The sequence below is a fragment of the Mesocricetus auratus genome, unplaced genomic scaffold (genome assembly GCF_017639785.1).
Source record: "Mesocricetus auratus isolate SY011 unplaced genomic scaffold, BCM_Maur_2.0 Super-Scaffold_6730, whole genome shotgun sequence".
NCBI classification, from domain to species: domain Eukaryota; kingdom Metazoa; phylum Chordata; class Mammalia; order Rodentia; family Cricetidae; genus Mesocricetus; species Mesocricetus auratus.
The window spans coordinates 53,830,637-53,852,690 of record NW_024429184.1 but is presented as its reverse complement, the minus strand read 5'-3'; the positions used below and the strand labels follow the sequence as shown (position 1 = coordinate 53,852,690).

Below are 22,054 nucleotides of genomic sequence, written 5' to 3'. Positions count from 1 at the left end.
AGCACTGGAGAGCCTCTGTTCTCTGAGATCTTGTCACAATACTGTCCACGCTGATGAATCAGGGCTGCTTGCTCAGATACCCCGGGAACGGTAGGCTAAACAAGAGTTCAGTTCCAGACAGCCGTCAATCTTGTCTGCAGCTATCTATGGATCCAAGTACTAGCTCTCCTTGACGCATCAAGTGAGTCCCAGGGTCTCGTGGAGTGACCTTGCATCCTGAGGACACTTGCTCCAGGAAAGACAGGATGCAGCAGAAAGGCCTCTTCTCTGAGGAAAGATGGCCCTATTCCTTGGGGGAACACCCAGCGAGAACTATTGTACCATTCAACACTGCATGCTCTGAGTGATGCTGAGGGAGGCAGGGAGGGTGCTGGACCATTGCTTCCTCTTTGCTTTCCTCTCTGAACACATCCAGGGGAGGACGAGGTTGAGATTCGCTCTCAAGGCCTCCGTGTGTTTTGTGACGACACCCGTATAAAAATTTAAAACCAGCATAGAACGTCATGGTTCCGCATAATTTTCAAACATTGCTAAAGTGCTCTCTAGGTTTAATAGCAGTGTTGCTGTAGCCTATGAAATAAAAAATACTTGCATAAAGTGGAGGGTGAAGGGTCACCGAGGAGGGTTCAGCGGGTAAAGGCACTCAAATCTGAGTCCTATCCCCAGAACCCACACAGCAGAAGGGGAAGACTAATTCCCTCAAGTTGTGGTCTCACCGCTACATGCACACTCAAACACACACTTCATAAGCAAATATATGTGGAAAAAACCAAACCCTGAAAATGATGATGATAAAGATTCCTAAGGAGAATTTAAAGACTATGAGCTTGTATGGTGGCTGTGGTGGACTCTGGGCCCAATTAGTAAAAATCTCCCAGAACCTGACTTTCTATACAGCACCGCTGTGTGGACTAAAGAGCTGTAGAGTCAGTTACATTTTTGTTCAGTAAATATAATGTTCGGAATGGAAGCTGACACATGTATGTGTCAACTTTTACGTATCTAGTTGTGTAAAAATGAACAAACCCTTTTGGGCTGGCTGAAGCAGGAACGAGAAAAAAATACTGACCATAGTTTAAGGGCTTAACCACAGGCAGTCTCAGCCCAACACTTTATGAAGCTTCCAACAAGGTAAGGCTGTTTGACAGCGAATACACAGCATGGAACATGAATACTTATGGGGCACGGCCGTGGATTTGAGTCATTTTTGTCTTTAGTCAGGGAAACGGCAATGTCAGAGACCATGAAGGCAGAACATGGAACGCGGGTGGGGTGGGGTGGGGGGCGCTGCTCATTCTCACGAGTGACTAAGCACCGGTACCCGTGGGTGCAGACACGGCGCACAACCCACCTTTCTCTTCCTGGGAATGGGCTCGTCGAAGAGCAGGTTGCTGGCCTCCGCCTCGTCGATGCCATCATCAGGTGGTGCGGGGCTACGGAAGGGCTTGAAGCTGTCAGCGGACAATGGTGGTGAAGGTGTGGATGGGTTGGACTGGTCGCTGGGAGCACTCCAGCTCCAGTAGCCGCTGCTGCTGCTGCTGGATGGTGCACCCTCCTTCCAGGACCCGCTGAGGCCCTCTGCAAGCACAGGGGAGAGCAAGTGAGGGCCTCCGGGGAACGGGTCTGGGTTCTGTTCTCACCCCCATGTTGCACGCAGATAGCCGTACACCCCCCCCCCCCCCCCCCCACCCCGGTAGTTTCTAAGCAGTTTTAGCTTCAATGCAACAGGGCTGTCTGGGCTTTCTGATGTGTGTGTTTTATTACGCCGCACTCCTGCCTCAGGGAGTCCGATTAGACAGAAACAAGAAAATAACGGTTATTTCTTGTTCACCAGCCGTGGGGCCTCTGGGTTTGCCAGCTGCAGTGCTTCTGTGTGTGAAACTGCCTGTGGTATCCTCCTGGCCACCAAGCTGCCTGCCCCGGTTCCAATTCTCCCTATGGTTCTTGGGGTGTATGTCTAAGAAATCAGATTAAGATTTAAGACTCCCTCAGACATGGTAATCACTAGCTAGGCATCTAAAGCAACTTCCTACTGCTGATTAAAACAAATAACAACGTCTTACATTCTGACTGTTCTTACATCCTTAAACTTAATTTTCAAAGTTAGTGTATAAAATAAAGATGTATGGCATTTCCATACATCTGTGTCACTCGTTATACCTCGTTCTAATTCTTCCCCTTCCCTCTGGCCCCTCTTTCTAGTCTCCTCCTTCTGCGTTCACCCTCTGCACTCCAAGTCCGCCTACTTAATGGCGCTCATCTGCAGTTTCAAACACGGTTACGCCTGTCACTCAGAGTAAAGAGTACTCCCATTTGACAGAGGCACAGGAAGTTCATCTGCCTGCTAGTGGCCCTCCTCTATCTCTGTGGTTGACAGGATCACATCAGAACTTACTGGCCATACCTACTGATGGATTGGCGCTCAATTCAACTGTAGGGAGTCTGATGCAGAGATTTCTTCCTACAGTGTCGGAGGAGGGGGCTTTTAGTCACTGTAGAATTTACTCTTATCTTTCAAGAATCCCAACTCAATTAGCATTATATACATTCTGCTTTCCTTTTAGATAATCCTCTTCCATATTTATGTGCAGTGTGAATATATTAAAACTCTAATTACGAGGGGGAAGAAATCCCAAAATACTTCATTAAAAAATACCATTAATGTCTTTGTAATTACTAATGGAGCAAAGACGAATAGTAGACAAGTATTCATAGAGAAATCACTACCCTTACCTAGTTATAGATTTACAGCAAATTCCTCAACTACATCAAGCAAAAAGTTTAGTAAAAGTCATCAAGTTTTAAATGGACGTAGAAGTTGCCCATTTCATGAAGTGGTCTGTTTTGCATGCTTGCACCTTGCTTAGCATCTCAGAGCCGGGTTAGCATTTCTTCCCCTGCAGACTGATGCACACAGCGGACTGCAGTGACCTCCTATGACAAGAGAGCTTAGGCAGCACAGCGGTCCTTCAGCGTTGCTTCCTCACATACTCTATAGACTTGCATGGCTAGTGGCCCCCCTAAAATCAAGTTCAAAGTCAAGTTCACGGAGCTGCATGTGATGTCACGGTACGTCTCAGGAACTGAACTGCTTTTGAGAACTAGCTACTGTCACGGTGTGTTTGCTTACCAGTTTGTGAATACTCCTCCACTCTTTAGCCAGGGAGACTAGCTAATACAGACACAGCCTTTCAGGAACATGAGGATGGAGTCATCAAGTTTCCTGGGCTGCAGCATTTCCTTATCTTAAGCCAGTACCAGCCAAATGGAGCAGCCGGGTGCAGCTGGGCTCTTGCAAAGCTGCCTCCCAACAGAGAAATCCTTCTCAGTCACAGAAAAGGATCCTAACAGATTCCCAAAACTCATTGATACAGCGTAAAATTAATGGCTTCATCATTATAAATTGCTTCCCTTACTTAAAAATTTGCTTCATTTTGCAAAACAAATGAGACATCAAATTCAGTAGTTTTTAATTTTATTTATCTATTTATTTATTTTGAGGCAAGGTCTCTCTGTCTATGAGGCCAGGCTGGCCTCATTAATTCAGAGACCCATCTGCTTTTGCCTGTTGGCATTTGCCACAATCCACAATAACTAGCTAAGTAGGTATTTTTTTTAAACCACAAATGAACACTGACATAATCTATTGCTAACAGAAGTGCGTATTGAAGTATGAAAAGGTTTATCTTAATTTTAACCTTTAAATACAAAGGAACAATAGAAATGTTCTCAATTAAAAAAAGAATCATATAGTAAAAATAATGATTAATATAAAAATATCCTTTTCCCTCTAAGGATTCAAGTTCATTCCTAGAATATTTTTAGGGTACCCAGTTTTGCCAATAGCAATGCTTCCTAGCTGAGAAAGATAATCTGAGTATCCAGTTGCCAAGAGGCTCCCAAAGCCAGGTCACCAAACAAGAACAGTCACTTCATCTCAATGCATGTGCACATGTGGATATGTAAGCTCATCTATGTATACGTCTATATTTAAAAACACATACATACACACATACACACATGTATGCAGTCTGGTATCCTAATCCTAACTTTGCACTGTCTGGGTGGATTATTCCAGTGGTTCTCTCGGTCTCAGAAGAAGGATTTGTAGCAGGCACACATGACCAGGCACACATGACCAGGCACACATGACCAGGCATACATGACCAGGCATACATGACCAGGCATACATGACCTATCAGAACAAAGCTTCTACCCTCTGTCCAACTTCATCTCCCACTGTCTGCTTTCCTGATTTATCATAAAGATTAAATGGAGCAATATCATGCCATGTTAGGGAGGCAGATCTGGAATCAGGAAGACAAGAACTAGAAATGTAGTTCTACCATTTGTAAGTCAATTAATGCACACATGCCTTGGTTTACTTACCTGTAAAGTGGGGATAATAGCATCTCATACACTTGTTGGTAGAAATACAACGAGGTAAAGTAAGCAGAACAGTTAAGTCTGTGCTCAATGAACATGCTAGCTATTAATGAGGCCATGACTGGCAGGCCTTTTTTCCGAAAGAGACTGTGAAAGAGACTGTGTACTCTCTATGAGTACGGATACTATTTATATTCTTTTTCCGAAAGAGACTGTGTACTCTCTATGAGTATGGATACTATTTATATTCTTTTTCCGAAAGAGACTGTGTACTCTCTATGAGTACGGATACTATTTATACTCTTCCCCCCCCCCAAAGAGACTGTGTACTCTCTATGAGTACGGATACTATTTATATTCTTTTTTTCCGAAAGAGACTGTGTACTCTCTATGAGTACGGATACTATTTATATTCTGGAGATACATTCAAATCATCTAGGTGGTATCTGATATGCACTGAATTCATGAATGGAGTAAATAACTCTCTTTGGTTATGAAGTGTGGGATAATGCTTTTGCAAACTACTGGTGAGTTCACCGATCTAGCTACTTCTCAATAAAAAAGAAATTACGCTGGGGAAACAAGTTCATGAGACTACTCTCTATTTGCCTGGGAAAAAGGAACATTAAGTGCTGAACAGATGTATTCTGGATGACAGAACTCAGTATATGTGAGCTGCCTAGGTGAGTTCATGAGAATGCTGGGGTCTGAGGAGGAGGGAGGGGGGAGGCTGATGGCCCAGGGTCTCTAGTCCCCCTGATTCTAAACTACTTTCCCCTTGGTGCCAATGGGCACTTTCCCGAAGACCATACCCTAGGCTTACCATTGGGTCGCACAGGCGGGCTTCGGACCAAAGGGCTAGTTGACAAGCTGGTGAGTACCATTGCTGCAGTCACCTTGTCCATGTCCAGCTCCTCCGAAGACTTCCTGTAAGACAGGAAGAAGAGCTGTCTGTGTGTGCTCACTCTATCCACGGCCAAGCATAGCATCGCAGGCTGCCGCACTGACTTTCTTGTGTGTCCTCAGGAAAACCCAATGTTCTGCTAGCTGGTTTCTACACAAGAGGCCAAGTGACCCAACCAAAGCCGTATATACCAGGAAGAAAGGGGTACCTTCTTCATTGTTCGTCCAACAACCGTTACTGCGTGTGCTGGTGAGTCAGGCAGACACTGCTGCAGGCACCAGTGATGCATAAAGAGTAACACATCAACAGGCACGAAAGACTCTCTGACAGTGCCAAGTGCTATGAGGCGCATTAGCAGTGGACATAACTGCCTAACTGTCTGCGAGGACTGACTTCTGAGGTGACGTCTAGCTGAGGAGGACTCGGTGCTGGGAGTAGAGAAGTAGATCTCTTCCGCAGTGGCAGCCTGAGGAACATTAGATGAGGTCCCCAAAGAGAGAGAGGTGCAGAGCTGTTTCCACGGGGCCCTGTGCCAGCGGAACGCTTCGCCTTTATTCTACGTGGAGCTGAGAGTCACTGACACTCTCGACAGGCCCATGGACAGAATACCGTTGGCGCTCGCAGAAACAACAGCCGAGCTGGCATCGAAAGGCAGAACAGACAAGGGAGGGCTGTGAGGTAACTGACAGGAGCGCAGATGAAAGAAATTGGTGCCTGGAGCAGTGGCTGGTGACTCCGTGGGGTTGGTAGGTAGAACGGTGGCATCTGGATGGCTCCAGTCACAGCCTGCATATCCCCAAGAGCCTCCTCTGAGGTGAGAGCGACTAGATGAGAAAAGCTTTCAGGGTCCCCCCCCGTGTGTGTGTATGTGTGCCTGCGTGCGTGCGTGCGTGTGTGTGTGTGTGTGTGTGTGTGTGTGTGTGTGTGTGTGTGAGCGTGTCTATGTGGGTGGCAGGGAGGTGGAGGGGCTGTGTATGCCTGTGGAGCCTCCAGGTTGAGGTTGGCGACTTCCTGTACTGCTCTTCTACCTTGTTCATTGAGGCGCTAGTGTAGACAGCGGTACTGCTAGCCAGCCTGCTCGGGCGATCTCCCATCTACACCTTCTGAGGCTGGAATCACGGGTGAGCACCTGGCATGTAGCTGGGTTTCTGGGGATCTGAACTCTCATGCTTTCAACCACTGAGCAATCTCCTCAGCCCTCAACCTTTGGTTTTCATTTCATTCCCCACATCCTACTCAAGGAAGAATGGGGCGTGGGGACAGCTATGGTAATCACCGAGTGAGACAAAAAGGTTACTCCGGCTTAATTCTGGCCAGTCAAGCACGGATCTGTAAGGCAGCCACTATGGTGACTGGAGTCAGCTTGTGTGAGCTCATTTCCACAGAGAAGTCACAAGCGAGAGGCAAAAATTCATGTAGTACACTGACACAGAGTAAATGACACTACCTCCCGGGAGATGAACATTTTCCAACTAGGGCACAGTTGAGGAAGCACAACAGAGGATTAATAAGCCATATCTGGAGATGGATTGTCACCTTGACAAATGTGGCTTTCCTTCACAGGTGTGCTGTAGGATTTGTAAAAGCAGCGAACTCTAGACCTTGAAGCCTCACAGCACTGCTTCACAACTGAGTGAAAAAGAAATTCTTCCACTGGAGAAAAGCCAAACAGTTCTTTACTTGTGGGGGTTAGGCACTGCCTGAGATGGTGATCTCATCATCTTGATGGCATTTAGAATCACCACGGCAACAAACCTCCCGGCTTGTCTGTGGGGAACTTACTAGATTAGGTGACCTGAGGTAGAGGACCTATCTTAAATGTGGGCTGCAGCATTCTATGGCTTGGGGGCTGGACTTAATCAAAAGGAGAGCGCTAGCGGAGCATAACCATTTATCACTGTCGGCTTCTGACTTCAGATACAAGGAGACCGGTTGCTTCAAGCCCCTGCCTTCGGCTGGCTTCCCGGCAGTGGTGGGCTGTGCTCTCAAACTGTGAGCCAATACGAGCCCTCGCTTAGGTTGCTTCTGTCAGGTCTTTTGACATAGCAACAAGACAGGCAGCTAGTACACTGCTCAACCAATTTCACTATGATGTTACCGAAAATCAGTTTGACTTTCTGATACCCAACATAGTACTAAGTTATTCCAAGTTTATTGTTTCAATCCAAGGTTCCAGAGGATAGAAACCTTTGGCATTTTCCCATATAATTCTTCTCCAAATCCCCAAACTGTTCCATCGAAAGGTTAATTATTTGTTTCAGTGACTGGCAAATAAAAATACTTGTATAAGCAAGCAGGAGCAGGGACAAAGACATTGCTTCCATGGAAGCTTATGGGACAATGGCATGCACTTGGAAGCAGAAATCTCTTTGTACACACTCAACTGCCATGCAGGTTTTACATTCATCACAGTGTACAGGATCCCCACACCCAGGTAAAGGCGATGCTGTCTTCCTACAGAAATGGAGTCCCTTGACGTAGCCCCAGGGAAAGGGCGCAAAGCATCTTCATGCTCCCCTGGGTGCAGTGCTGGCTCAGTTTCCCCATGCAGCCATTATCACAGAGTGAAGCAATTAGGGAAAAGGAGCCACCGAAGCTTCAAGTAACACTGGTGGGGGCACATCTGGATAAACATTTGCACTTTCTTTTCCAAGACTGAATTACAGCCTCTCTTTGTGATGATTAACCTTCACTGTCGATTTGACTGGATTCCACATTCCCTGTGACACACGTATATGGGCATGTCTGTGAGGCTGTTTCCACAAGATTAACTGAGGGAACGTGCATCCTGAGTGCAGGTGACATCATCCCAGAGTATGGTCCTAGACTATGAGAAGGAGAAAGAGCTGAGTGGTCACATTCATCTTGCTCCCGATGGTGAACACCACGTGACCAAAGGTAACTTTCCTGCAATGATAGATGGCACCCTCAAAAGGACAGTCTGGAGGTCTTGCCTGGGTTAGTTTTCCCTGCCAGCTGAAGAATTAAAAGGCAGGAAAACCCCGAAGCACAAAAGGTAGCAACAGAAACTCACAACTGCAGACAGAACTAGCAGTTAAGAACAGGGTGAGAAAACGGGTTTGCAGCATACGCACAGAGAAAAAGGCCCACTATGAGGGAGGGAGGACTCAGGATGCCAAAACAAGCCGGTCTTTTCTCCAGGCCTGGGTTTTAAAGCCTCCGAAGTCACTTCCTCCCTACCTCAGGGCTGGTCAGTGTGTAGACAGGTAGGATGGCTGACTGGTACTCTACTGTTGTGTGTTGTGTCTTGAACAGGCCTTGAACTTGTTGAGTCAGTCCATCAGCAGGGGACTGCTGGGAGGAGACAAAGGCTGCCAGGATTCTGTCTTGGGTTAGGAGGCTGAGGAAGAAGCTGGCCATCTTGGAAATCTGCCACCTTTATACCTAGTCATGGCCCCTCTATCTGTCTGCCTACCAGGGAGTCTAGTTCTGAGTCACTCAAAACTGTGAGACAAAGGGAACTCTTGAGTGGCTTCTGTCAGGTAGCTGATGACAGCAATGATACACTGTCATTAACAAAAGTTCCAAAACCAGGCTAAGAAGAGCAGGCGCCCAATACACGGGAATGAGAAAGTGCCATGACTTTCCCCCAATTTCTAACAGGACTTAGACATCCTTCTACATTTCTACATCCATCTGGGTTTCAAAGGCCCTTTCTCCAGCAATTCTCCTTATATGATTTCTAAAGTTTTATTTAACACATAAGGCGAACCTTTTGTTTTGGAGATCTAACTAATAATCCAAAAACTGGTTTAATGGCTCTGATCGAAAGCCATGGAAATATCAAGCTATCCGCAAGTTGGAAGCTTCTCCCATTCTGTCTAGCCTCCAGAGTGCTGGGAGGTTCTAGAGAAGCTGCTGGGAGAATTGTCAACGTCTCATTCATGCTACATTACTGCTGGCCAGGCAGGATGTTCCTATAAGTCAGTACTGTTAAGTCTTATGAGGGCAATCAGTAACTTTCTGTCGGAACTGGGATCTTCTCTGCAGGAAGGAACTGACAGCTAATACTGAACCCCCAGCTAAAAGCCTGTGTCTGGGGAGGTCAGAGGCACTATGGGCAAGTGGCAGCTGCTGCTTCTGAGTGACTGTGCTGATGTCCCCAGACGAGTGCTCCTGCCAGCTTTGCTCAGAACAGCCTCTTTCTGGGGTGGACAGAGGAACTGCAGAGATCTAACCAGTGCAAGGGCTGGAGACAAGGGGTCACTGAATGTTCCGTCACGAATGGGACATCTCCATCCCTCTATGGCTCAGAGAATGCTGTGGAAAGAGGACAAGAAGAATGTGGGAGCTGCAGGATGGGTGAGGTGTTGCGGGGTGCTGTAATTAAAAGCAGCTGTGAGAACCCGCATCAGACCTGCTAGAAGAATGCAAGGGGCATGGATAATGATGTCCACCCCTCCCGAAGGATCTGCTGGCAGCTGGAAGAAGCCGACTTTCTTCCTAGTACGAAGCCACTGGTCAGGCTCTCACCCATGCCCCAGACATGGGTGACTGGCTCGTCTGAATAAACACACAGGCCAACTTTAAATAAGACACTAAAGTAGAAGTGGAGCGTGCTGGGAAGAAAGGACCAAGGAACGGGGATAGAGAAGGTAATGTAGTATAAACATGATCAAAATACACTACACACATGTATCAAGTATCACAATGAAACCGTTGTTCCATATAACTAGTAATTAATTATTAGCTATATAAAACATTGATATATTAAAACAGTAATAAACAAAAACCAAAGAGCTGGTTTATGTGGATTTTAAAATCAGAAACAACAGCGAATACACTATAAACTATGTATTTATTTTACGTAGCCCAAACTACCAGTACTTTTCAAAGAAATTACTGATTGTCATAAAACAGATTTCCAATGAAGAATAAAACGCATACAAATTAGTATAAGTGAACATTTTAATCTCACTATGTTTTCCTAGCCAGCTTGAAACTTACTGTACAGACCAGCTGGCCTTGAACATTGCAGCAATCCTCCTGCCTCTGCCTCCAGGGTGCAGGGATCAGGGAAGTGTGCTGCCACCCACAGCTAACCACAATGATTACTGGATTACCTTTAGGTTTTCCATTAGCACTGGAGGACATCGCCATTAACAAAATCAAAGAAATATATAGCTCACGATCACTTCACCCAGACCTCGTAGGAAGAAAATTTGGATCAAGTTATCAGATGCTATAGCCTTGTGCTGAGTGGTGTTTTTGTTTTTATCTTTGTTAATTTCTTTTGGTACAGTACTATCTAATTACTGATTAATTAGTGCTGCAGATTCAAATCCTTATAATTAACACTAAGAGATGATACACGAAGTAGAATCTGTGCACTTGGAGAAACTGCTGTAAAGCCTTCTGGTAGATTTGGAGCAGCTGGGAGGGGATGCTGGGGGCCAGGATGGATGTCCTCAATCCTACATTTACTAAAGACAGAGACCTCACTAAAATTAATCTCTCTCCCACACTTGAGTTTTATGGAACTTAGTAATACTTAGGATTATGGTTAAAGGGATAGGAATGTCCATTGCCATTGTATATGCCAGCTGGTGTCGAGCTGGCTTCCACTGGTGAACAGGACTTCAAGAAGGTGAGTCACAGCTAAGAAAGGACAGCAGGGACATCCTGGCTTGCCTAGGAGGCTCATGGTGAGAAGATGCTGGTAAATGGGAGGGCCTGGGTCAGTCCATGGGGCTGCGTGATCTCTTCATTCTTACAAGCCAAGAGAAGCCATCAACATACAAGAATATGGAGGAGGGAGAGAGGGGAAGGAGATCAATATTTTAGAAACAGAAAAAAAGGAAAGACATGGAAAGGAAAGATTCTAAAGACAGGATGCTCAGTCTCTGTGGATTTTCCTGGATTCCAGCAGAGCCAGACTCTGGACCTCTACGGAAGAGGCAGCAAAGTAACAGGGAAGCAAAGAGCAGAGCTGGGCTCTGTAACAAGTTAGCAGATGGCCGAGTCAGCCTGTCTCACTACCTGCCTGGCCCTGGGCAAGCTCTAAACTGTTTCTTCTTCTAGACAAGGGGTATGAATCAGCCTTCCGAGAGGGTTAAACGAGAGAATGTACATGAGCCCCCGAGGTCCTGCCCAAGTCCAAGCTCACCAGCTGGCACTGACATTCCAATCCATGAATACACACACCCCTGACGTGTCCCTAGGAAAGGGGACGGCAGCAGACACCTCTTGCTCCTTACTCAAACCCAGAAAATAGCAGCTGTCCTCTGTCTTTCCCTTTCTCTGATGCCCTCGTGTGTGTGTGTGTGTGTGTGTGTGTGTGTGTGTGTGTGTGTGTGATATGAATGACAAACTGCTCTAAGCTCCTCTGTGAGAGGCTTGTGGAGGCACAGCTGTGGGCTCCTTACTAGGACCACAGGTGGTGTTGTGACAAAGATACAACTTAACACACCAGGAGTCTCCACATAAAGCCAATGTGTAGCAAGCCCGAGCAGATTTTGTGAGTAAAGAGTCCATGCTATCCATACTCTAGGGGTGCTGTGTGCTGGAGGCTGCACCAGATTAGAGATTACTGTCTCCAGGGAAAACACCAATCCGCCCTCTGAGCTCTTGCCTAGTGGAGAAGCAGACCTCAATCTCTGCCTCTCCCCCTTTGCTTTCCCTCTCCCCACTCCTCCTGCTCTGAGGTTGAAGTCAGCCTGGGTGCCAGCAGCCTCAGGAAGGACAGGTTTCAGGGTGGTGAGTGAGGGAAGACAGACAGCCTAGTGTGCTGTGCGGCCTGGAATGGCTTCCAGCTTCTGTGAGGGTTTTCCTCCTCCTCATCATCAAGGTTCTAAGAGACACCAGTGGGGACAGGTTGAGACAGGTTCATGAGTGATCAGATTTATCCAACAGAAAGCTCCCTGGGGCAGCCTGTGGAAAAGGACTTCCTGGAGCTTAACAACAGGTCTGTGACAACAGGCTGATGGATGATGGCATCTGTGACTTGCAAAGATCTGGGAAGTGTGGGAAATCTCAGTGAACATAGGCCTCAGGTCCCGGGTTCTCAGCACAGCTGTGCACAGCAGGTGTGGCCCTGAGCAGTCAGCTGTGCAGGGCTTACATGCTTAGTCTACCTTTTCTTCTTTCGAGCTGCGTCCTGTCTTGGATCTCTCTGTTTGGAGGATGTCAACCAACACTGTCACCCCTGGTCACCTCCATCAGCCACGGGGAGGCATTTCACCCCAGGGCGTCATGGACACTGTTTAACTGCAATTAAGTTGTAAGAACTGGAAATAAAGATGAATAATACCTTTCTTAAATTAGTGCAAATCTAGTTCCCATGCATGACCAAAACCAGTCTAGACCAAAATCAGTCACTTCTTTTGCTTTCAGGGTTGGGCTCAAACCCAGGGCCCTGCATACATGAGGGGAGAGTTCAGCGGCTTCAGACTCTCATGACTGTCTGGAAACAAGATCTAGAAATGAGATCTCTTTTGGAGATGTGCAACACCCACTCTCAGCTTTGAAATCCAAGAAGGTTTTACTAAGAGTTTAACAAAAGATATTTGGTAACTATTCATGTGATTAGGCACACAAATCTTCTTTTTCTACAGGAATCTTGTAAGAAAAGTAATTGATGTTGTAGTAGTTTGAGTAAGAAGGGCCCCCAGAGACTCATATATTTGAATGCTTAGTCTTCAGGGAGAAGTACTTCTTGAGAAGGATTAGGAGATGTGGCTTTGTTGGAGAAAGTGTGTCATCACTGGGGTTTCAAAAGCCCAAGCCAAGTCCAGTGTTGCTTTCTCTTCCTGCTGTCTGTGGATCCACATGTAGAACTCTCAGTTACTTCTCCAGCACCGTGTCTGCCTGCATGCTGTATCCTGTCACCATGCCGATGACGGACTAAACCTCTGGAACTGTAAGCCACAATGAAATGCTTTCCTTTATAAGGTTATGGTGTTATAGACTAGACTGGATAGCCAGGAGCCCCAGAGATCTGCCTTTCTCTGCCTCCCCAGCACTGGGATTATAAGTGCTTGCCAACATGCTCGGCTTTTTACATGGATGCCAGGAATCATATTCCACGATTGCATGGGAAGCACTTAACTATCTTCCCATTCATACATTCGGCTGTTCAATCTTTTAAAATTACAAGGGAAACTTAAAAGAGCATTTTGTGGTTTTAATCAAACCACAGAAAAATTAAACACATCCCAACAAGGCAATATCAACTAAGACTTCTGAAAGTGCATTTAAAAATATTTCTCATGTATGATGAACTGATACTTTTATTAAATACAGAAAAAGAATGGCCCTTGGAAATCCCTGCAAATTTCTAAACCATTGGAAGATGGCAGGGGCAGAGATTAGGTGGTTGGAGCTGAATATAGAGGAGCAAAGATGAAGGATGCTGGAACACCAATGGCAGGGTGTGTATCCAGCAGCCACTGGATTCATCCAAGTGGTAACAGGCTGAGGACAGGACACTGTGGTCTTTGACAAAGGGAGTAAGACCAGAATGTCAGCAAGGAAGGAGATGGGAGGAGTTTCAAAGTAGCAGGCGTATCCAAGAGCACAGGAGCAGTAGCAACACTTGCATGTGCGTGCGCACGTGTGTGTGTGTGTGTGTGTGTGTGTGTGTGTGTGCGCGCGCGCGCGTGACACACACACAGAGGTTACTACTCTCTGGTTATCCACTCTTACATTGTCCTGTTGGACTTGGCTATTTCTTCACATCCTCTTGTGGAAAGCAAAAGAGGTTTTTAGCTTTTAAACAGATAACCGCTGTAAGTATATTTCTGCAGGCCCTAACAATAAATAAATAAACAGATCAAACAAGTATAAGAAATGCTAGCCTATCTAGGCAAAATTGTCTTTTCTCCAATGTCTGTGATAATTCCTCTCTATTCACAAAGTCTCATGGACCCATCGCTGAACTACAGAATGTCAGCAAGAACAACATTAAATCCTGTCTCAAACCCCCTGAAAACAATTCTGTGTGCTTAGCTGGACTTGATGTGAGCAAGCAGGCTCTCAGAGAAGGGCCTCCACCATTCCCCTCAGGGGCTCTTTCCCTTTGTAGGGCTGAAGCTTTGGATTGCAGCTCACATGGCTTTCCAGGAGTCACAGGCAGTCTTAAACTGTGTTCTCAGGGAACATGTGATCACAACCTGGGGCTGCTGTTGTGGGACATTTGATGGTACTGCGAAAACGGAGACTGCTAATAAAATCAACCTCGGATTGGGGGAGGAGCCAGCAATTAGTTGACAGGAAATTAGCCATTGAGAATATGGAGAAGCCAGGAAGATGGACAGAGAAACACACAGGAAGGAGTAGAGAGGGACTTAAGAGATTTGCTGTCTTTTTGGCTTGGGACAGCTGGAGAGACACTCTTTTGTTGTGTCTCCAGCCAAAAAGGGAAGGTCAGCTGGTTGCTTCTTGACCTCTTTGAGCTATCAAGTTTTTATTCAAACATTTGACTCCCTGGTTTACCCCAACATCTCTCTCTCTGGTAGAGATTTAGTTAAAAACTACATTTGGTGGCAGCAGCAGAGTCAGTGCTGGTGGGACCTGAAATCCCGCCCTGTGGTGGGGTGCTGACTCTGGGGTTACGGGGCAGTAGAAGGTAGTTAAAATATCGGTAGATTCAGGTGCAGTCACTAAGTCGATGGAGAACAATAGACTGACACTTACACCTCGTGAGATGAAAAAGATGACCAGAGAGAATGTGACCAATTGCTGAATTTCTTTTGGTAGCATGTACTTTGTTGGCTTCTGTGTACATGTTTCTGTGTCTACATGGGTTAGTGTAATGTGTTTTGCAGGGCTTGCATCTGAGTCATATCCATGTGTGTCTGGGCCCTATGTGTACGTGTGCGTGTGCGTGTGTGTGTGTGTGAGAGAGAGAGAGAGAGAGAGAGAGAGAGAGAGAGAGAGAGAGAGAGAGAGAGAGAGAGAGAGAGAGAGAGAGAGAGTTAGTGTCCTGTGTGGTTCTGTGTTGAGTATCTATGGATGTATATGTGTTTGAATCCTGTATGTATGTGGGTCTGTGCTTCGATCTCTGTTATACTGGAATGTGACTGTCCCTGTTTATGCCTCCTAGGAGCAGCCAGCATTCCTTCCTAGCTCTTTGGGATGAAGTACTTGTAGTATCGCTTCATGCCACTGAGGATGTACCTGCTATCTACCTCTGAAGCCCATGCAAGGCAACCACGCTCTCCAGGAACCTCTTGGCTGGGCTGCCTCTGGTCAAGCTGCTGTCTGTCTGGGCTGTCAGCCAGCTGTCCCACTGTACTGTCTCATCAGCAGGGCCTGCATGCATACAGGGACAGCATGGCCCACTCCAATGGGAGAGCAGAGCCCTGTGTCATTCAGGAAACCTGAACGGAGCAGTCTACTGAACAATGCCCCAGTTTTCCTTGAGGAGAAAGCTGTCATCAAAACTGCGGCTCTCACTCATGTTCATGGTGGGTCATCCTTGATGTAGTCTGGGGCTCATTATGTTATTGCCTGCAGGCCTCAAATCCATATATGCCCTGCTAATTAAAGAGCTGCTAGCCAGTTTATGGTGATAAGTATGTTATGCAGGAAGCTGGAGAAAACAAGTCCAGTGAAAGGTTTGCCAACGTGAAAACTGTGGATAAAGTCGCTGTCCCCAAGACAAAAAACAAGCAGCAACAACAAAATCCAACCAGATTTAGAAAGACAGTATTTCATATTTCTGCTGCCTTTCCTACTTGCAACAATATCTACTCTGCAGGCAATAACTGACCATGGCTCCCTGCCATTTATCTTTCTATCTACTGAAAGAGAGGAGTCCAATCATTTTTGCTAACCAAGCCACTCCCATAAACCTTCCATAGAAGAGGCAATTCTGCAGCCTTGGTTGCCCAGCTGTCAAGAAGGGACTGGGGATGCACTCCAAGGCTGAGGCCCCGCCCTTCAGAGTGACCACTTGACTTGGACAGAAATTGGCAGGCTCCACTCCTTCACATGCCCTGGGATGGGGTTGATGCTTACAAGTCCATGGTGTCCATACCTGATGCTGTCAAGAGGGTTGGTAAGTGATGTGCTGGAACCAATCCCTCCTAAGGCATATAACTTTCATGTCTGGCTCCACAAAGGAAATAATACCATCTTTAAAAATGTCTGTGTCTTCTTTGCAATCATAGACAGTATTAATTGTAAATCAAGGATTACAATTTCAATTGTCAATGTGCTGATGCCACTGCCACATTCTATTTAGAACCTTTTTTTTTTTTCCTTAGAGGAAACTCAGCCAGTTCAAGCAGTGACCCAATGGGATCTTCAGACACCACACTGGTGCTCCTTCCCTGGCTTTCTTTCTGTCTTTTTTTTTCTTTCTTATCTTGAGACAGGATCTCAACTATGTCCAAGGCTGGCTTGAACACTATGTAGACTAGGTGTTGGTTATGAACTCTGGTCTTCCTGTTTCTGCCTCCTGAGTACTAGAATTAAAGGCATGTATCATCATACTTTGCCCGTGACTTTGTTTTAAATTGGAAGCATACACAAAATTTTCTGTGAAATAGTCATGTGAACTAAAATGCAATTCATTTCCGATATCTTTAACTTTTTATTCAATTAAAATTATGTTATAATGAAAAGAATTTTTTATTTACATATAGATGGCTTTGTCTACACTAGTGACAATATAGTATATAAAGGCCGAAGTCAATAAATAGCTTAGACTACAGGCCAATTACCCATTATGAAGGTTTTCTTTTTGTCTTTCTTTTGAGACAAGCCCTTACTATGTAGCGTTGGTTGGCCTAGAACACTCTATGTAGATCAGACAGGCCTCAAACTCACAGATATCTCCCTGCCTCTACCTCCCAAGTGCTGGGATTAAAGATGGTAGCTACTTGGCATTCACTTTCTAAATGCCATTCAGTAGTCCCATGCTTAGCATGTTTTCATTCTTGGAAGGCACACTTCGTTTTAGGTACACCAACGCACTCTGCATTAAACAACACTGTGACAGAATGGCTTGATACGGCTTTAAACAGAGGGGGACAAAGGGGGGGAAGTTTCAAACTATAAAACCCTCCCACAAAACAAATTCCAACAATCCTCTTTTCCAAATGGGTCAGTGTAACAAATACATTCAGTGCCTGGTCCTGTCTGGTTCTTACTGCACTAATTGTCAGTGGAATGGAAAGAAAATCCAATTTTCACAATCTGCCTCAGAGGGATAACATGTGTGAACTGTCTGAGAATGCCAAGATGGTTCTTGCCACTTAAGTACCCAGAAAGAGGAATTCTCATACCCACCACAGTGGGGGTGGGGGCGGGGGGGGGGCAGGGACAACTTATGAAAGAGTGAAGCTAGAAAAGGTTAGCTTTATAACCGCGTTCATGATTCACGTCAGACTGCATGCTCTCCCTCATATTCCGATCCTGGTCTATTAGGTATACAGGCACACATGGAAAAGATAAGTACGGGAAAGTTTTAAAATTTAGGAGACCAAACGAAGGTCAAATTAGAGGAAGAATGGTGGTGTGTAAGCCAAAGGACACATAGACGGCATAACGCATGTTTTGAGCGATTAAACTTCAGCTCGCCTCCTGTATACTCACACTCCCGACCACTCCTACCTGATCTATGCTATGTGGTTGGACCATATGAAATTGCAAATATTTATTAATCTCCATCTATATAGATCTATGCCAATTTCATAAGGTTGAGCCTGATTATTTTCACGTGTTTTGCATGTGCAGGTACATGTCTGTGAGTGCACACATGAGTACTATATGTGCATTTGGAGGCTAGAGGACAACCTGGAGGGGTCATCCCTCAGGAGTCATACACCTTTTCCAAGGCAGAGCTCTGCTCTGGGGCTTCCTAGGCAGCTGCTAAGCTGAGGAACCACAGCATATGAAAGTTCAAGTGTCCCGCTGGGAACTTCAGGGCTTTATGCTATCTCCATGTGCCCAGCACTGGGCTTCCACGTGAACACTACTACACCTGGCATTTTTACTTGGGTTCTGGGAATCCAACCCAGGTCCTCAAGCTTACAGGGCAAGCTCTTTTCTGATGGAGCCTGAGTAGCTGTGTTCATTGACATGTTTATCTTTAGTCTGAGACCAGCGATAGTTTTAGGTCAACATGACAAGCTAGAGTCATTTGAAAGGAGGGAATCTCAATTGAGAAAAAAAGTGCCTTTACCAGACTGGTCTGTGGGCAAGCGTGTGTGGTATTTTCTTGATTGATGGCTGAGGTAGGAGGACGCAGCCCCAACCCTGGGCTGGTTGTCCTGGGTGCTACAAGAAAGCAGGCTGAGCAAGTCAGTAAACAGCACACACCATGACCCCTGCATCTTTTCCCGTCTCCTGGCTCCTGCCTTGAGTTCCTGGGCTGACTTCCCTCAATAATGCCCTGTGGCCTGTGAGCTGTAAGCTGAAATAAGCCCCTCCCCTCCAAGATGGCATTTTACCATAGCAATAGAAACCCTGGCTGAGGTAGAGCCATACACGGCTTCTCTTTTCTAAGGCTTGAATTATGAGCTTCTTTTGAAGGTCACCTCCTCTTAGTAAAACTCAAGGTCTCGGTCCTCCTGTACTGCTCATGTGCAAAGTGCTGCTTTGGTAGAGTCCTTGCCCCACAGTTGTCAACGTTCCTCATATGGCACTTGAATGTCCCCATCCAGGGAAGCGCCTGTTTGGCTCTGTGGGATCCTCATGCACTCTTATTACTGGATCTACTTTCTGTGTTTCTTGTTTAAATTTTAACCATGCTACAAACACATATTTACACTAATTCGTATAGCCATTTTTGACAGCCAATCAATTTGAACAGTAAACATATGTACCTTGTTACTACAAAATGGCATTTCTATCGCTCTTTACAGTTGATCAGAATAGCAACAATTGAGTATTACAAAATCACCCCTACCAAAGGCAGAACAATTACACATTTAGCTGTGCCTACCAAGTGTGACTTCCGCAGAGCAAACGGCAGAAGAATCTGATACCATCACAAACACAATGCAAAGGTTATGGCTGGACACAACAGTAGACCAGTAGCATGGTCGAGCGGCCCTCAGCCAGGAGGCCACAGGCCAGGCCATATCCAGTTCCCTGTAACAACAGGTGGCTGAATACAGGTAGTAATGCTAAAACGGCTTAGGCTAAAGCCAGGTTAAGACCACAGCCTAGGGAGAGCAACGCATCACATCACAGCTACTGTTTCCTGTTTCCTCTGAAAACAATGTATGTGGCTTGTAAGCTTAGGATGCCAGAGGTAATATTTAGTATAAAAGGCATTGCTATGAATAGCTGGATGGCTATCAGCTCCCACATTATTTCCACCTATGCTGACAGTTTCTCACTCATTTAAGTTGTTATGATATCGCAGTGGCGATATGTCACGATATCGCAATAGCAGTGGAGAACTCGCTACCATGGCACGTTGATTAAACTACACTGAGCTTGACTGCTCCGTGTATGTTTCAATTCTATGCTATTATAAAGTTCCAGGTATCTGAAATGCAAACAGGTCTCTACGACTATGAAGCTCAGTGTCTGCCTGTCTTCTTTTCCATTCTTGTCCTTATCAAGGCTTTCCACATACTTCCAGTATGCCTATGAGCTTATGATACAGCATTAAAGAGGGCAGAATCTGGCTATATTTAAAGTTTGATGGGAAAATGAGCTACCTCAAATGATCATTAATACATAGAGGAAAAACGCTTTTCAATGTGACCAATCGTGAACCCCATTAGCCTGCCCTTCTCTACTTGCTGTGCTATTTCTACGGAGGTTCATCTGCTCAGACAAGAGGTAGCCGCTTTTCTTTTGCAGATGGACAACATGGCTTAGAGTTCAGAGGGAGAATGTCAGTTTGATTTCTCTAAGAAGCAAACACCAAGATGGAGTCAGTTCTGTGAGAGACATACAGTGAGAAAAATGCACATGAAGGATGGAGGGGTGGGAGCAAAGGAAGCCATGGAAAGCCTGCAGCTCCCTTCCCAACAGGGAGAAGGGGAGCATCCTCTGAGGAGTTCCATGTGTCTCTGATTACACTGAGGGGGTGTCTGTGAACACACTGAGGGGGTATCTTTGAGTACACTGATGGGGTATCTTTGAGTACACTGAGGGGGTATCTGTGAACACACTGAGGGGGTATTTCTGAACACACTGATGGGGTATCTGTGAACACACTGAGGGGGTATCTGTGAACACACTGATGGGGTGTCTCTGAGCACACTGATGGGGTATTCAAGATGTACAAGTTAGCCCTATTTGGAGATGGTGTTTAGAAGTTCAGCAATTCGAGGTAAGGTCATGAGATTAAAGCCGTCTACATGGCCAGAAAAGGAAGAAAATGGGGGTCGGCTGTGATGGCCATTGGTAAGCCAGAAGAGGAACCAGCCAAGAACCTAGTTTGCCAGCACTTAGAGCTTGGACTGTGGCCTTCAGAACTATAGTGTGACATTCTACTGTTTAAGCTACCAACATGTTGCATTTTGTTACAATAGCACAAGGCTAACACAATGCTTCACCAATTTGCTAGGGAAGGAAGTCTGGCAAGTATTAGGTAGCATGTGCCTCCAGACATGGATGTGAGTGGCCCTTTAGCAGACAGCGACAGTACTTAACAGAGACTGGAACACACAAGATGGATGCTGGTGACACAGCCTAAGCAAGCTGGATCAAGGCGAGAAGCAAGAACGCATGCCTCCCACCCCTATGAGTTCAGAGAGCAGTATGGCAGTAAGACAGGTGTCCAGAGTCTTCAGCAGAGGCTGCCACACTCTGGCGTCACCCAGCCATGGTTCCTAGCACATTTTAGGCCTTCATTCACATTCATGAGCTGGTCCTGTACTAGTCTGCTAGTGTCAGATGACAGAGACCAAAGCTAAGAAGAGACAGGGAGGCTGGATGCTGATGACAATCCCGATGGATGGTTCTGATGATAGTGGCCAGCCACATCAGCAACAGTAGATCCGTTTGTTTGTGTTGTTGGAGAAGGGTGAGGCCTAGAGCATGGCATAAACTACATGACTTCTGCTAAAGCAAATGGGCTTGCTTCATGCCACCAAGCCGCCCCCCATCATGAAGATGGACGGAACCCCTGAAACTGTAATGCAAGCCCCCAACAGTCTCAGCACCACCTGTTGAAGGGCAGTGCCTCGTTGAAATGAACTGTGACCAGGGACCCATTTCTAGTAATGATAGCAGACATATGGTTCCTGAGCTGCTGACTCTGCTGAGTTTGGTGTCACCAAAGTCCCTTAAGGTTCTCACAGGTGTGGCTGTTAAACAGACTTCCATCCATTCTGCCCTTGTACAGATGGAAACTGGGGCGCAGTTAATAGATTTCATTCTCATTGCTATTAAATATCACCTTTTTGGTTCAGCTGGTCATTTCGGAAAGCTCCAGGTTCAGCAGTACCCCAAACTCCATCATCTGCATCCTCAGTTATTGTTCTCTGTCAAAATGTATTTCAACTTTGTATCAGATGAGCAAGATAGGAACTGGTGAATGAATAAGACTAGGTGCCTGCCATTGCTGGACGGACATGGAGATGACTGATAACACAGAAGTTAAGCAATAAGCAAGATGATTTCAAATTGTCAGGCATCACTTCGAAGAGTCCCATTTAAAAAATAAGTGTGATTCCCACAATAGCATTTATGTCTTCATGTCACCTTGGATGGTGGTCATGTCTACATATCATTGTTTACGACTTACTTCAGAGAGGGCTGCACTCCAGGTGCCTCCTTACTTAAATCCAGTACTGACATCAAGGAGGTCACTCCTTTCGTACTGCTGAAAGG

The 22,054-nt window shown here is 45.9% G+C and overlaps 1 protein-coding gene across 2 annotated transcripts in view; it reads right to left on the bottom strand.

The window, feature by feature from the left end:
- The window catches only part of Znf704 (zinc finger protein 704), a 185,738-nt gene that overhangs the window by 38,370 nt on the left and 125,314 nt on the right, over positions 1-22,054 (bottom strand). For both annotated transcript variants that reach the window (XM_040741390.1, XM_040741391.1), the window contains exons 3-4: positions 5,210-5,313; positions 1,352-1,578 (exon numbers count right to left, since the gene is read on the bottom strand). In XM_040741390.1, coding sequence (XP_040597324.1) covers positions 1,352-1,578; positions 5,210-5,313 — 331 coding nt within the window. The remainder of the gene's footprint in view (positions 1-1,351; positions 1,579-5,209; positions 5,314-22,054) is intronic.